Raw genomic sequence first — 17,199 nt, forward strand, 5'->3', positions numbered from 1 at the left:
GACGTACTACTGGCTCGCTGTAGGAAAGGTTCTGACGGAGATTAAAAACTGACGAAAACTAGCTTCTACCTTTGAATATATATACTGTATAGAAATCGCGAGTGGATAGGATTTACTCTACGTTTTTCAAAAGCTTATGATGAGCAGCTTGGGAACTTCACCGCTGCAGTGCGCTGCCGTAACGCCCTGTATCGTCTTAGTTGTTATTTACACGTTAGAGCGCAGCTCTGTCGCCCGCTGTCATTTCCCGCACCCCTCACCTATCATTCACTGCAGCTCAAGTTCGTTCAAAGGGAGGGGGAAGGGGTGTTTGAAGAGTTCGACACTTGTCCGCCAGGGACCACCACGAGTCGATGCCCTAGAGATGGTGGCGATTGCGGCGGTGAATTAACCAACTACCTCAAAACCGTATTAGAAATTTTAACCTGGGCTGGCGACTTCTATACAGTATATATATTCAAAGCTTCTACTGCGCAGCTTAGGTTCCCCCCTCCCTTCTTTGCGACAGAGAGGGGAGTGACGGAAATTCTCTGTCGAAAAGAAGGGAGGGGGGGGGGGGAACCTAAGCTGCGCAGTAGAAGCTAGTTTTCGTCAGTTTTTAATCTCCGTCAAAACCTTTCCTACAGCGAGCCAGTAGTAACAGACTAGTTTCCAGCCGGGGCAAGCTCTCATCTTGGTACACTCCCTCCCCGACAGTTTTTTTTCCAAACCAATACAAACCAAAACCTTTCCCGACACCTCGTATCGTAACCAAATATTAATTACACTATTCCAAACATTTTTTTGATTGAACTTAGATGGTAAATAAATACAGTAGGTTTATTTGCAGTCATTTCATTTTTAGATAGTTTGCGAAAAATACCAGTTTTATTTTTTTGTTTTTAAATATCTGACGATATATATGTATGTATGTATCTTTCAGTACAACTGTTTCTGTTCATCTTCCCAGCAAAGGTGTTTTTTTTTTTTTTCCGTGGGCTACCGCAATGATATTCAAGTAAATTAGTATAGTAAACATTACTCTGCCAGTTCAGCGCCACCCGAGACACAAGCCCCGTTTCCCCCCCCCCCCCCTCACCCCTTTTTTTCTTTCTAGTTACGTCCCTGGCCATGCCCCCACCATTTTTTTCAACTAGAACCACAATTTTTCTCAACAATAATGCAACTCATTAACCAGCTTCAAATGAGACAAGTATAGCTCAATTTTTTTGTGGTTAAATATGCAAATTTATATAAAGTAGCCGTGTATTCATACACGTTTTAGGACTTATAAACCATAAGCAGTGGCACATAGTGTAAATATCTACCTTCCGTAAGTAGAAATATTTATCTAAGAATTTCAGGTTTCGATGAAGCACTGAAGGGTCATCCGATAAAAAAAAAGAGTTTTCAAGCAGTATTATTAATATTTACAGATGAGATCCTCCAGCCTCCCTGTTGCAGTCCCCGGAAACACGTTTAGCCGAAATATATACTTATAACTAATATTACCCCCCCCCCCTTTTTTTTTTCTTACACAAAACCTGACTACGCCCATGAATGCATGGCGCAATTTGCACCGTTCGGAAAAAAAATTATTATTTTTTTTGAGGGTAAGGGACCAGATAAGAAAAAATAAATACAAAATATACATTTATTATCAGATGAAATTGTATCTAAAGTGCAATATTTCGCTTAAGATTTTTATTAAAACTCGGTTTGATTAACTAATTTTCAAAAATTTCTTGGGGTAGGACCCTAGGCCCACATGGTTGAGCACTATCAAATTCTAACAAGCTTTGCAATAAAAAATAATATTACAATTTAAGACGCATAACAGTGACGTTTTTATTGGTTTTTTTTAACGATAGTCCTGTATTCAAAATCACGATCTCTGTTAGGATATGTTAGGTGAATTTAAGACAAAAAAAAGGAAGTAATTCTCTACACACAACAATATTATAGACATTGATAAAAGAGGTTCCCGCTAACAACAACTATTCTTTTCTCTCATATTGTTTTTTAATAATCTCTCCATGTAGACTGCCTCGGGAAAGTACATGTCGACTTTAATTTCACTAGTAGGTTATATTTGTGAGCTGTTTTAATCTTAATGATAGTATTCACACCTGTTACCTGCATGGCAGGAAGATATGGGTTTGTAAGATAGGGAGTGGGAAATGATAATATTTATTTTCACATTTAATTGTGGCGTTTGAAGAGAATAACGTCAAATGAGGTGGGTGTGCATCAACGGTGGAATATTTTTTAATAAAGGAATATGGAAATACACTGAAATATATTAAAAAAAAAAAAAAAAGAGCCACTGACAAGTTTTCCGCAACTTACGTTTGAGAAAATTATTTTTGGGATCTAATTGATTCGTAGTGTGAATTACAACCTATAACGTCTTCCAAATAACAAGTTATTATTATTGTTGCATTTACTCCGAAATTAAAAAAAAAAACAAAAAAAAACAATCATACTATTCTCATCTTCAGGTATTCACTCACGTAACAAAAAAACTTACAGTATTGCAGTATTCGATGTAGTTAAGATTTTTTTTATACGGAAGCAAAATTTTCGCGCAAGAGTAATCCTTTTCCCACGAATTCCCAAAGTGTATCTGCTTTATTTACTCCATTCCCTGGAAATGTGCCACGAGGCAGCAGAAGTTTCCCAGAAATGTCACTATGTTGACGCTGAACTTCCTACATACAGACTCGTGTGTATAAACAAACACAAGCTGAAGCCATACAGCGAATTTAAACAAAAGTGGTGGCCCTAGACTTTGCGGGGGGGCCTGTGAGGTATGGAATAGCCCTCTAATAAAAAAAAACAGGAACATTTTAAAAATAAACACTCAAAAACTACTTATCTGAAACTTAAAATTCAACTATTATTGTTCTAATTTATTGTAAGAAAATTTGACGTCCTTTCTAGAAAAAATTATACTCAGGTTAGTTTTATTAATGCTAACATCTAACTGCGGTGAAACTGTGAATTATCGTCATTATATGAGGAATTATGAAATCGTGAAAACACGATATTTAAATCGAAAGGTATTAGAACATTGAATTAGATGCTTTTTTTTAATATTTGGTTTTTCATTAGTGTCATTATTTTTGGCAGAAAAACTAGAAAAACAAAGATCAAAAATGGAAAAAAAGAAAATGGCCGCCGCGTGGCCCGGGGCTATTGCCTGGATTGCCCTTCCCTGGAGCCGCCCCTGTTTGACATTACCCGTAAGGCCCGTTCTACAATGACACGGAAACGGAGACGGATCTCACGAAACAAGATATTCTACAATAACACCCAGACGTAGACGGACCCGTCCGGATCAGCTCGGCAATGCTGAGCTCTTCCGTTTAAGTTGCTCCGTGCGACCAATAGAAGCCGAGTACTTGGCCGCGGTGGTATCCATGTTTGTTTATGTTCTAAATACATACGTTAAAAATTTATTCAAATGCAAGCATACCTGATGTTCTATTTTGACTGTGGTTTATTTGTATTATATATGTAAATTCTACCCGTGCTGTGGTCTTGAATCCTAATATATAATTTTTTTTAAAAATTAACTTACTATTTCATAACCTTGAAATGCAATCTCATTATTTGCAATTTTATTGTTTCTGTAATCAGCAGAGACGCGACAGTGAAATGTTCCTGGACGCCAAGTCGATCATAATGCCCCTCCTCCCCTCTCTTAGGAAACAATCCAGCTCAGAGCGGCACCTAGCGGTCCATTCGCGAACTTCAGTAGCTAACCGAGTCGAGTCCTCTCCAGAATAGGAAAACAGGCCAATTATTTGCGAAAGTATGATAGTGTTTGCTGGAGCGCTATTGCATGCTGTAGGTACGGTACAGAATCGTAATCTTATCTCGCACGAGCTTGAGTACATACGCATATAATCACCAGACGACGCCGACGTCCTAAACGTTTTAGCCACGCTGTTGTGGAATATTGTGTGGCGTTAAAACCTGACAACAGCAATTTTTTGCTTAATTTATGTTTTTTGTCATTTGTGTTTTTTTTTTTTTGTAGTTTTCTTCTACAGACATACATGTGCTAAGCAATGGCGTATGTCCAAAATCTTACATCAAGTCATGCACTCCCATTGCACGAACCTTTCAAAGATGAAATCAGTGGTGCTACTTCTGAGAAGTGTTGCAAGTTTTGGGACGGAGTTACAAGACGCGGACTCTGCCTACCTTGACCAGGGAGCGCATGATGGGGCTGTCCATGAGGCCCTTGAGGAAGATGAGGTCCGTGTCGTGGGCGCCCGCCCGGCCGTTCAGCGCCTCGATGTTCTCCCGCACGTGCTGGAAGGCGGCTGAAACAACACCACCACCGTCCTCCGCACTCAACACCTCGCACCAGTTGCCGTCTCGGTCGGCGTGTCCTGCTGCACACCGGGCTGCCGTCACGCCCCGTCACAGCCCCGGCACCAGCTAGTGGAGGCTCGGTGTGCTTCAGAGAGGGTCCCACCAGTAGCGGATCCAGAAGGGGGGGGGGGTTAAGGGGCTCAAGCCCCCTCCAAAAGCATCTGGGTCCACTATTGTTTCAGTGTTTGTGCCTTGATAAAGCCTAGCCTCAGCTGGGTCAAGCCCCTCCCAAACCAAAATCCTGGATTCCACCACTGGCGTCCCACACAAGAGCCTTGCGGTACTACAAGGATGTTTTCCTCCGAGTCAGCTGAATTGGTTAAGGGGGTTGGGTGGCAACGATGCTGGGACGTTTTGCCTCAGCCTCTTATTTGTAGCTCTTCCTTTGATGCCTCCGAATTACGATGGAATAGTGTATATATTGCCCTATAGTTACAAGGAGCCAGTGGCGTAGCAAGCGGGTGGCAGGGGGGCGCCGGAGCAGGAGGGGGGCGCCACCACGACGGTTTCGCGTTACTAACCTTCCCCCCCCCCCTCTTTTAATCCAAGAGGGGGCGTCATTTTCAATTCTGGCCAGTGGCACCAGTCACCTTAGCTACGTCACTGCAGGGAGCTCGTGTCGGCGGTGTTAGTTTTGCCCTAACGGCAGTCGTAGGTACACCAATAGCTCCAGCACATTGAACTCCATTGCCGTTTTGTTTGCTGAACAATTTGTATTCTCATCACATTATCACTGGTAATCTGGGTGATAGATGCATCCCAGTTTGAGAGTGGTAGATATGGGTAGGCGGTGCGGGGTACACCTAGGCCACCTGGCTGGTTTAGCTGCGTGGGTATGGCATCGTTTTGTCCTATTCGCCTCCAAATATAGCAATCCATTTCCTTAACGGCTCGAGGGAGCCCGTGCTGTCTGTGTTCTTCCCCTCAGAGAGCTTAAGTACATGCACAATTACCGGTATGTAAAATAAATTTTGCGACAAGTATGTCCATTATATATGTGTTGCTGGCTTCGTGGTCTGACTGCCAGCTCCGGGACATCAAAAAGCTGACTCGCGAAGAGTTTTAGGCGACGGAGTACCGCCCATTACCTCTATTAATGGTGAATTGTGTGCAGGTTATGATTGAGGTTAACGATACAAGGAGTTCATGAAGTATTATTATTTTTTTTATTTCAGTTTGTATTTTAGCGGGACACCGCTCGGGGCTCGAACCCGCTCTATGCATGTTACAAATATATTTCTGTAAATTGTCGGAAGCGGGGCGGGAATTAAATGAACGCGATTCGAAGGCGCGGCCGGCACTAACTTCCTGCGATTACTTAAGGCTCGGCTTACCTTGAGCTATCACATTTTCATGCAATTATTTTCTTTATCCAGGACGATATCTTCGGATGTTCCCCTGCATACGCATTGAGTTTTGTATAGTATGGATTTGATCGCCAGTTATCGTGGGGTTGTTTGGGAAAATTTGGAAAATCCAGTTTCTCGAAATTAGATGTTTGTAGTATCTGTGGTAAATAAGACTGTTTGTGTGTCTGGAAGAGCAGAGAATATTCCTTAATATTGTCAGAAAATACTTGTACTTATTTACGTTTGTTACGATATTTTTTTTTTTACAGTAATAATGTTCGCGGGCTTTCACGGCCATTGTCTGAAGTAGCTTGGATTCTGGGTTGTAGCCGTGTCCTTGACAAATAATTCACCGACGTTTCGGTCGACAACGCAGTCGCCATCATCAGTAGGTAACTGCTCCCTGATGATTGCGACTGTAATGTCGACCGAAACGTCGGTGAATTGTTTGCCAAGGACACGGCTACAACCCAGAAGCCAAACTACTTTTTTTTTTCAGTAACCCAGCGATGTATGCTACTTGTTATACTGCACACCCTCGTTCACGAAATCCTGGCTAAGACCCTGGTGGAGCCACGTGGAAATTTAGTAAAGGAAAACTGTTTAGAGTGTGGTATCTTACCTGACGTTCTGTTTGGGCCTCTTGGAGAATTTATCGTTTTCCCTTACAGTGTTGCCTTTAGTCTTTGACCTTCACATCAAGGGCAACGTTATTTTATAGCGCGAAAGTATACTCTCACCTCTATTCTATCACGTGAGTAATAAAATAGTTCGCAGTCAGTATATCGTATATTCCAGGTTAAATAAACATTTTAAAATGTATGTTCAGCGATTCTAACAGGAGTATGCCTGAACCAAGCTATGTATAGCTAAAATATTCACGGTTGTGAAAATATGTGATTTGTCAGAAGTAGAATCGAAGTTTTAAGTCAGATGGAACTCCAATGGGTAGCCAAATCTGCATGATTAAATGGTAAATGTGCCAAGTCTTTTTTTTTCTCCCCCTTCAGCTAATTGTTGCGCCATATTAGTTTAACGCCCAAAACATTGGCCGAAGTGTAGTGTTTGCATTGTGAAAACAGATTTAAGTGAAATTTTTGTAGTGAAACTTCTTTGCTGAGGGGGCTACAATTTTCGAGCGTTACGAAAATTCTGACCTCATGAGGAGAATAGTTTGGTACGTGATGAAAGAGGAGAGTGCGTCAGCGGCGACGCCACTCCAACGCACGCACTAGCGGTAGAAAGGAAAAATGGCTGAGGGGGAGGGAATAGGTAGGTAGCGTAGCATGCTATATACTAGTTGAAACGGCATTACTAATGTCAAACAGTATTTCTTGGGGAAGAAACAAAATACTAATAATTTATCTCTATACGCAAAAAGCTAGAAGTTTCACTTCTGTCGTGCGTAGACTCCAGGCGCACAAATCTTATGAAAGTGACTTTTTTTAACGACTGAGATTATAATCCATACTTACTTCTGCACCGTTTCCTCAATGTTTTGAGTGGAACTATATGGCGACGGCGAGGTTATAAAGTGACTTCATCAACCACGTCGCAGCTCCTAACTTCGTGGTGCAAGCCACAAGCCTGTGTTCATCAACAGTAGTTGTTCAGCGAGATCGGCCGGGAGTCGCGGTGTCAGTCGCGATCTTACAACGGTAGCCTACAACTCACGTAGTTTCGGTTCCCTACCACGTTCGTGCAACTTCGGATTTCTCTCAGAAATTGAAATAAAAAAAAAAAATCGAAGGGTTAGGTTAGGTTAGGTCAGTCACAACATGCTTGTTTTCATTGGAAACTTCTGATTCAGCGGCTGAAGTGGCGTTAATACCAAAACGCAAAACTTCGGAAATCTTCGGAAATTCTTGCAGGGAACCGAAACTACGTGAGTTGTAGGCTTCCCATCTTACAACACAACGAATCCGAGACTGCGCCAAGGAGGAAGTACGTGCGACCTCCTTGGCGGTCCGCGCCCATCGGCTCCGTTGCAAAAGAGAGAAGTGCACAGTTCGCGCGTCACGTAAGGGGATCCCTCCCCGATTCACTGAACCGCCGACCAGTCCTCGAACAAGTCCAGTGGTTCGCCGCTCGCTTCTGCGAAATTCGCGGTCGGAACAGGAGGGGAAAAAAAAGTGAGCGAGTCTTTCATTAAGTAGGTACTCGCCTGAGATGTGTAAACATGTAACCTCGGTAACGAGCAAATTCATTGTGTTCTCATATTGAAAATACACTTATAATAAGAAAATATGAGATGAAATTTAACGTAGAATTTTTAAAAAATTATGCCCAGCGTGATAAATATACACGCAAATTCTGTTTTCAACTGAATGTCTGGACGCGAATCAAGACTTATTTTCCGCACCCGCCGCTAGAATTCTCTGCCGGAGCAGCTACGTCTACTATCCAATCATTAGATTTGCAGAGCGAAAAATTTAACTTTATAATGTAACGACTACAACAAAGCCAAAAAAAGACTTGAAAAAAATTACGCAATCCCGGCTTTGGACCTAACTTTCGACAACGAATTTTATTAAAATATTACTGTTGTTTGGGTTTGTGAACTCTGGTTCGTACCTTTCGCCACAGATGGCAGCACCGTGATCACACATTTTCGTTCCATACAACTTCCGTCGCATTCACAAAATTGCCCCTACCAAATGCCGTATAACGAGAGCTATGATGTTAGGATGTTACACATAAAAATTACCATTTTGCGAGATTTCATACATTTAAATGATTTACAAGTATTTTATATGTTATGTTATTAGAATTGTTTTTTTGCAACGGGAAGATTGAGTTAAGATGTAATTTTTGAGCATACATCATTGCTGGTTTCACTGTACGTCATAGGAAACTTCATTAACGGGCAAAAATAAAGGCGAATACGCAAACACACTAAAACACGACAAAATCAGCCGATGTCAAACAAAAAATAAAAAAAACGTGGTCAGCACAGAATATTCCGTAGAAGGAATTACTCAAAAAAATTATTACAGCACAGACGGACAGTGGGCTGACAACGTCGAGACAGTACCAACAAGGACAGTAAATGAATACAAAAAACAAGACCTTGAACAACAAAGCGACAAACAGACGAACACAACGACGATACCTAACAGACAGTGTGGTCAACACAACAACACAGAGAAGCGTAGCCTGCTTAACCTAACATAACCTAACCAACTTTACATTAGACGAGCGAAAACCTAACCATCCCGAAAGAGAAAAAAATATATATTTTTTAAAAAAATTGTATAACTCCTTTTTTTTTTTTTGCATTATTCGTGTCATTGACCTGCATTGCTAACACCTAATTTTTTGCTACGATCACCTAGACGTGCACAAACATGCCCGCCTCCCCCCTTTTTTTTCCCGTAAAAAAAAAAAGCAATAATATTGGCGAGACTTTTATTTATGTGAAACACCCAAATAAACCATCCATTTACATTGTCGGCGCAAAAATGCTATAAATGGGTTCTTTTGATGCTTTTTGATGTTTTTTTTTACTTCATTATATTTATTTAATAACATTTGGGTACAAATCATTTTATTTCTATTGTATCAAGTGAATTTGTTTGATGCATTAGGTTTCCGACTCATTTCGGTATATGTGGATTTATTTCATTCGGCGCAAATTATCAATAATTAACTCGGAAGAGGGGTACGAACGCGGATTATCTGGGCGTCCGACTCGAGGTCAGTGAATGGTTAAGTAGGTTCCCCGCTCACGCAACTACCTTCACGCTCGGCACTGACGAAACAGGGTGTCGCTAAACGGACAGACGGACAGGACCGTTTGGACAAGCAACCCTGACTCTGCGGCGTGCGAGCTTTCCCCCGTGGCCTCGCCGCGTCTGTCTGCGCCGTGCGGCACAGACACCGCGTGCAGGCGTGCTTTCTCCGCTCTCAGTCAGAACCCCCCCACATCATTCTGTGGGCCCCGTTGCTAGAAGTCATTATGTTCCCCGCCCCCAACCCCTTTTTTTTCTAACAGAGATTTAAAAAAATTTCCTTTATGTATATTGTTTTAGTTATATATATATTTTTTTTAACCTTTTCACAATTATTTTTAAAACAAATTAAAACTAGTTTTAAGTCAAGTGTTTAGATTTTCAACGTAAATTGATTTTGAATAATGGCAAAGAAATGAGTGTAAGTGTTCTGCACTGTCAACATGGTGTCACGTCAATTGGTGGTGGTTTTATGTTACTCACAGTTGTACGTTCAGACACGTTCTGTACGCACAGCATATTCCGAATAATATTACCTACTCTGGTGTAATATTTCATCGGTAACTAAATTTAGGCCTTACTGTTGAATTGTTTTCTATGATTTATTTAAAATTGTCTACTTTTTTTTTTGTTTTAAGTTTTTTTTTCTTTCCTTCGCAGGCCCCCTAGATCCATGGGCCCCGTTGCCATAGCAACGGTAGCACCGGCCATGTGGGGGCCCTGCTCTCAGTGGCGGATACTAGCCGGCTTGAGATGCTGAAGTCCTCGTATCTTACATGTAGGATAAAAATATCTTTGAGGGTGTATATGTGTGTATATATATAAAATACAATTTTTTTTGGACATGCGCCATTGCATTTTTCCAACGTTTTCCGTGGGGGAAAAAAAAATTCAAAAATGCAAAATAAGAAATAAGAAGGAAAACATAAACCCACAGAGAAGAAGCCTAAATCATAAAATCAGCTGGTGTCGGAACAGATGCGCACAACGATGAAAGTGAGCAGTTATTATGGACAACACTATGACGACAGCACAGACGATCACTTAAAATATCAGACGGCAAAAGAATTCCGTGGAAGGAATTCAGTCATGAAAAATTTACAGCACAGAAGTTACACAGTGGGCTAACAAGGACGAGACAGTTTCGTCAAGCAAATGCAGACTGACAACGAACCTGGACAAGTATTATTTATATCAATGGTAATAGTACAAGAAATATATCGTAACAAAACATGGCTATGATTATTTGTGCATATATGAAATATGTTTTTTTTTTCGAAATATGTTGAGTCGTTTTTACACTTTGAGCATAATTTAATATTTTGATTGATGTTTCATTCAAGCATTATTTTGTCGAGACCATTTAAAAGATAATCGAATATTCAATAAATAACTTTATTTTATTATATTATGCTTATTAAGTAATGTGCGCAGTTAATGCCGGAAAGCTATTCCGGGAACGTTGAAAAATGACTGACTATTGGAGGTTACTGGGACAACACAGAGCATTAATTCCCGGGTAAGAATCCGAATCCCAGTATTATTACAAACACTATTTTGCAGTGATGCAGTTCTTTTCACAAATATTTGTAATTTTACATAAATATTTTTGTTCCATTTACAAAAAAAAATTAATTAAAGCGTACCTATATTTGAGCGTTATTGCTAATTACTTTATGTCCACGAGACTATAAACCAAAATACACATTTCAACCAAAAATTACGTTAATACTGCCACAAACCTATGCAAGAAAGATGCATTGTGACAATTTGATCGACTGAGAGGTTTAAAATGTCACGTGAATGACAAAAATGCACAAACAAGTGAACTGGTTAATATTTAGAAGCACCCTAATGCACAAATGTACGGTCAAGTGTTTTGAGCGGACAGGTAATTTGCTTTGGCATGAAGGACGAGAGGTGTGACGGCTACAGCGAAGACTGCGTGGCCCTCCCTTGAACACAGTTCCCGAACACGCCACTGTTTTCCCGAGCAGCAGCAGACGGGACGACAGCCTCGCGCGCCCGCCGGCGACGTGAAAGAGAGACGGGTCCGTGAAAAATAACCAGTTTGGGCTGCGAGGAAGTGAAAAGGAGGAGTGAGGGAGGGGTTAGCGAGCACCTCGAGGTCACACAGCCGCCAACTCTTCCTAGTTCCGCAGGCCTAGGAGACGTGGCAGGCGTCAAGAAAGCAAGGGCGTAGCCGGGAGGGGGGGGGGGGGGGGTTAGGGTTAAAAAAAACCTTAGCACCAAATCTATAAATTAATTTCTTATTCATCACTCAAACAAATTTCATATTAAAATTAATAAAAATTTTACCATTACAATATTTAAATTTAAGAACCGAAAACTGCTAACATAGCACTATTTTACACCTTAAAATCCAAATTTTCCCGGGGGAGGACCCCCGGACCCCCCGCTTTAATACGGGGGGGGGGGGGGGGGGGCATGCTTCTCAACACCCTCCATACACAAATCCTGGCTACGCCACTGCAAGAAAGCCTACCCCCCCCCCCCCCCTTAGTCAGGCACTGTAAGGAGACATGAGAGGTGTAGCTAAGTGGGAGACAGGGTCTCCTGTCAACGGTGAAATACCACTACTTGCATCGTTTCTTTACTTACCCACGGGCGGTGAGCACAAAGGGCAGGGACGTAATCAACGCGAGCTCATGACTCGCGCTTACTGGGAATTTCTCGTTCATGGGGAACAATTGCAAAGCCCCAATCCCTAGCACGAAGGAGGTTCAACGGGCTAGGAGGACACGCTGATTCCTCCAGTGTAGCGCGCGTGCGGCCCAGAACATCTAAAAGCATCACAGACCCGTTATTGCTCAATCTCGTGCGGCTAGAAGCAGCCTGTCCCTCTAAGAAGATCATTTGTCGCCGGTACCACGAAGGGATACCGGCAATGAGGCTCTTTTTAACGTTTACATCTTAGCTCTCGGATATACGGCATTTGGTAGGGGTAATTTCGTAGATGCGACAGGAAGTCGCATGGAACGGAAATGTGTAAACACGGTGCTGCCATCTGTGGCAGATGGCACGAATCAAAGTTCACAAAGCCAAAGGGAAACTTTTAAGTATGAACTGTTTAATAAACTTTAACAATATCGGCAGTACTTTTATAAACTTTCTTGTCGAAAATCAGGGCCAGTGCGAGGTTTTAGTTTTTTTTTGTTTTCAAGTCTTTTTTTCCCGCTTTTATCGAAGCCGTTTCATTATAAAGTTTTAAATTTCGTTCTGCTAATCAAATGATTCAATAGTTGACGTGGCTGCTCCTGCAGCGAATTCTAGCGGCGGGTGCGGAAACTACGTGTGATTCGCGTCCAGAAATGTAGTTGAAAACACAATTTGCGTGTATTTATCCAGCTCGGCGTTGTTTTAAATAATTTTACGTTACTTTTCGTGATCGAGTTTCGTATTATAAGTTTATTTGCAAAATGGGCACACGTGTATTTGCTCGTTACCGAGGTTAGATGTTACACATCATTGGCGGGTACTGAAAGACTCGCTACCATTTTTTTTTTTTTTTGTATTTGGCTTAATGTCTTGTCTGGGAGGTGACCACCCACATCACCAGTGGCGTAGCCAGGGGGGGGGATTTAGGGGTTCAACCCCCCCCCCCCTTAGCACCAAATCTTTAATTAATTTCTTATTCATCACTCAAACAAATTTAATATTAAAATTCATAAAATAATTACCATTACAATATTTAAATTTAAGAACCGAAAACTACTAAAATAGCACTATTTTACACCTTAAAATCCAAATTTTTCCGGGGGGGTACCCCCGGACACACCCGCTTTAATACGGGGGGGGGGGGGGGGGTTCTTAACACCCCGCATACACAAATCCTGGCTACGCCACTGCACATCACCAAGGTACGACGTCAAGGAGCAAATGTGTGTGCATATTTCCCATGTTATTAATTGAAGCCAAAATGAGAACGATTTCCCACCCATCTTCACATTTTGATTGCAAATAATTTTTTTGGGCGTTAATACGTCATTGAAATTGCTTTCATAGTGTGAGGCAATTTAAAAAAAACAACGATAACAAAATCGGGGGATACAGTTTGGTGTTGCAGCTACATATCGATCATCTCCATCCAATATTTAATTACACCACTGGGTAGCTAAAGGATCAAAGAATTCGTTACGCTAAGTGAGGACTGTGGAGGGGGAAGCGCCGCCATTTTGAGGTCATTTTGCTGCGTATAGGGATTTCCATTTATATTAGTACAACATTTGACTCGGAGAAGCTACGTCCCTACGTTTAAGTTTCAATCGTCAGCTCTCGTCAAAATCTATCGATTGCATATATAAAACATTAGTGTAAAATAGTTATATTGAATATATAGCGTTACGTACTCGTATTCACGTACAACACACGGCCGTGTCCATGACACATCCACCCCCCCCCCCCCTTTTTTTTTATCATAGTGAAATTTAGCGCTGATTACTTGCTTCGTGGTAGCGATTTTACGATTCTTCCTAGCGAGTTCCTCTAAAGCTATAGCCCGTCCCACTCTTAGATTGCAGTACACGGCTTATGGCGCGCGCTGTTGCCAAATCTCTAACACATTACGAATTTCAGGAGATGCGTGTCTTTATAATTTGGATAGAACAAAAAGCATTTTAAGAAATCATATCGTAATTTATAATATTTTATACTATTACACATATAAATTTGTAATAATGCCACTTTTATGTAAATTTCAAATAAAAACTACCTATTGTAGACGAAATTTTCTTATAGTTTTCTTTTCTGTTCTAAAAATCCCATATATATATACCTATATATATATATATATCACATTTTCATGGGCCCGATAAATGCCGTATTTTTGGACAAGTCATGTCCAAAATGATAAATAAAATACGGTAATGGAAATTCTCGGACGAGTAAGTTATGGGAAAAATCCGAACAATTGGTTCGAAATGGGGAAGATTTTTTAAAAACAGAAAAATCGCAACAACTCCCATAATATGAATAATATCGAATCCGTTTTAACGTATGATAACTCGGATTACCTAATGCCGAAAAATGTTTTCTAAATACTTTTTTGATACGATCAGCCATAACTACATGGGTTCGAAAAAAAATTTTCACCGGACAAAAAAACGTAACTGCCTTAGTAGACACATTATCAAATCTGTTTAAATTGTTTGTAATAATATCATAATTATTTTCCAAAACTTTGTCTAAAACAATGTTTGATAAGATGCTTGGTGAGAAGGATAGAAAAATAATTCAAAATTTTGTACCATGATCGCTATTAAATTCCTTCGTATTTATTTCATACATTTTAAATATTATGTTCAAGAATCGATTATAATATTTTTTGTTGACTAAGGAAGCCATGTATTTGAAATTGCTTGTAGGACAGAACCCCACTTATCTAAACACACGGCCCTGTTTCCTCTTACGACGGCAGCGCGCGCTCTTGTACTGATAAGACACATCTTTAACAGCTATTTCCACGGAAACTGTAGAAGCAATTGAGATGGCGCTGCTTTTAAAAACTAATTCAATTCATTGTGAACATTTTTCTAGCTTTCGTCCCCCATCTGTCTTTAATAGAAAAAAATTTTCCGCGGGTCAACTTTTTGATGTGTCAGTTTGTGAGAAAATGCATTTAAATTATTTAAGTGAAACCTGTACAGTTTTTGTCTTAACATTTGTTCGGTGGCGTCCTAAGGCATTAATTTTTTAATAAAAAAAATCTGAATGAAATACACATGTAGGTTTTTTTTTATGTGAAACATCTCGGAAAACTTCAAAACAGTTCGCAGTGAATAAGTTATGTTTTATTAATTTTTTCGGACACTTAAAATATTTTTAAGTATTCAAAATAAGCATTGCCTGATGCGTATTTTGATTCTATACAATATGAAAAAAAGCTTGGTCCAAAAATTAAATTTTTAAATTTCGTTTGATATTTGGCAACAACGCACGAAGAAACAAGGACAGTGCTAACGGCAATCGGCGTGTGTTAGAGAGAGAGAGAATGCGCCCATTTACTTCCATACTGCAATCTAAGAGTGGGATGCTCTATAGTAAGCAAACTTCTAGCATTAGCCTTTATACAGCTAAGGTTTGTTTCGCTAACCAGTGTGACTAAAGCCAGAGTTACAATAGCTCATCGCGTCCGAACGTCGTCCGTCCGTACTCGCATACTTCACTTCCAGTTTGGATAGCCTTTCTGACTGACGGGTCGTTACCACAACGCCGAACGTACAATAATGCCTTTGAATATATATATATATATATATATATTCAAAGATAATGCTAAATTGACCGCAACGCCGACAGCTACAAAACTGCTGTGTACCACAACGCCGAAATACAGTAACGCCGAAAAATGTTGCTGCGGGGAGGGGGGGGGGCGGCGGCACAGGAGCAAAATGAAAAACAACTGAATGAATTTGTGTGCTAACCTTACCTAACCAAACCTTTGTGGCAGTACTGCAATGACATTTTTCGGGGTTAATGTATTTCGGCGTTGTGGTAATTCGGCGTTGTGGTACACAGCATTTTTCTAGCTGTCGGCGTTGTAGTCAATTTGGCATTCGGCGTTATTGTACGTTCGGCGTTGTGGTATTTCGGCGTTGTGGTTGCGTCCCCCTTTCTGACGTCACTTTTGGGGACGAGGACGTGTAAGTACGTACTTCAGGCGAGTTCGGACACAGGGGGCAAAGACGACCGAAATAGAAGGATGTCCTCTTCCGTCCATGGCGGCATCTTCCTTGTCCGAGGGAAGCTAATATTAACCGCCTCTCGCCCGATACGTCGCCACCCGCGATCATCCGCGATCACGCGGTCTATTTGGGTTTGTGGGTCGACCTTGTCGATAGACGTAGTCGATAGGTGACAGCGGCCCTCCCCTCCGCCCCCTCTTTCCGCCCGCTCAACATCCCCGTGCCGCCAGCCTTGGCCGATTGCGTCAGCGGGAAGCCTGAAGATGTCCATCAAGTTCTGTCCCTGCCCGATTAAACCCGAACAAGCCACCTTCGGCCAACTTTGGGATTTGTTTTATTTTTGCGCAGGAAAAATGAATTCAAATATTAAAAGTGGTCGGTTAGGTTAGCTACACACTTTAAAACACTATGGACGGTTAGTTAGGTTAGTATAGCTACATTAAAATAAACAGAGAAATACAAATATATATAAATAAACCCGAGGTTGGCCGAAGTTGAATATTCGGGCGTGTTCGGGCAGGGTCAGAACTTGATGTACATCTTAGGCTTCCCTTGCGTCAGCGAGCGAGAACATCCCACTACTACCAAAGCCGCGTTCACAAATTAAAATTAAAAAAAAAAAAAAAACTTTCGACACAGCCTACCCGCGTAGGTATAGATTTCGAAGTGCATAATTATTCTGGAAATATTTTGGAAACTCCTGGAACATATTAAGAACTTAGTGTACATAACATATTTACGTTCTCCAATATTACAAAATTATAGATTAAATATTTGCTCGTTTTCCATGCAGCGAAAAATATTACGAATATTTTTAACTCAATGTATCCAGCATTGAATAGTTTAGACCACAGCATTGAATAGCTTAGAAAGAATTTCATATTAAATGCCAACTAAGGTAGTTTAATTTTTTTGACCTTCAAACACTATCTTTCATCTCTTGCATTGAAGCGAGCGCCGCTTCTATCACGTCATCGCCGCGTCATAGCCTTCCTTCCCCTCTCCCTCCTTACCCCCACTCCAGTTGAGTGTATTGTGTTTCCCCCCCTCCCT

The 17,199-nt window shown here is 41.0% G+C and overlaps 1 protein-coding gene across 2 annotated transcripts in view; it reads right to left on the bottom strand.

The window, feature by feature from the left end:
* LOC134537776 (protein PALS2) overlaps nucleotides 1-17,199 on the bottom strand; it is a 73,722-nt gene that overhangs the window by 44,431 nt on the left and 12,092 nt on the right. For both annotated transcript variants that reach the window (XM_063378565.1, XM_063378566.1), the window contains exon 2: nucleotides 4,192-4,313. In XM_063378565.1, the coding sequence (XP_063234635.1) occupies nucleotides 4,192-4,313 (122 nt within the window). The remainder of the gene's footprint in view (nucleotides 1-4,191; nucleotides 4,314-17,199) is intronic.

This window comes from Bacillus rossius, chromosome 12, assembly GCF_032445375.1.
Source record: "Bacillus rossius redtenbacheri isolate Brsri chromosome 12, Brsri_v3, whole genome shotgun sequence".
NCBI lineage: Eukaryota > Metazoa > Arthropoda > Insecta > Phasmatodea > Bacillidae > Bacillus > Bacillus rossius.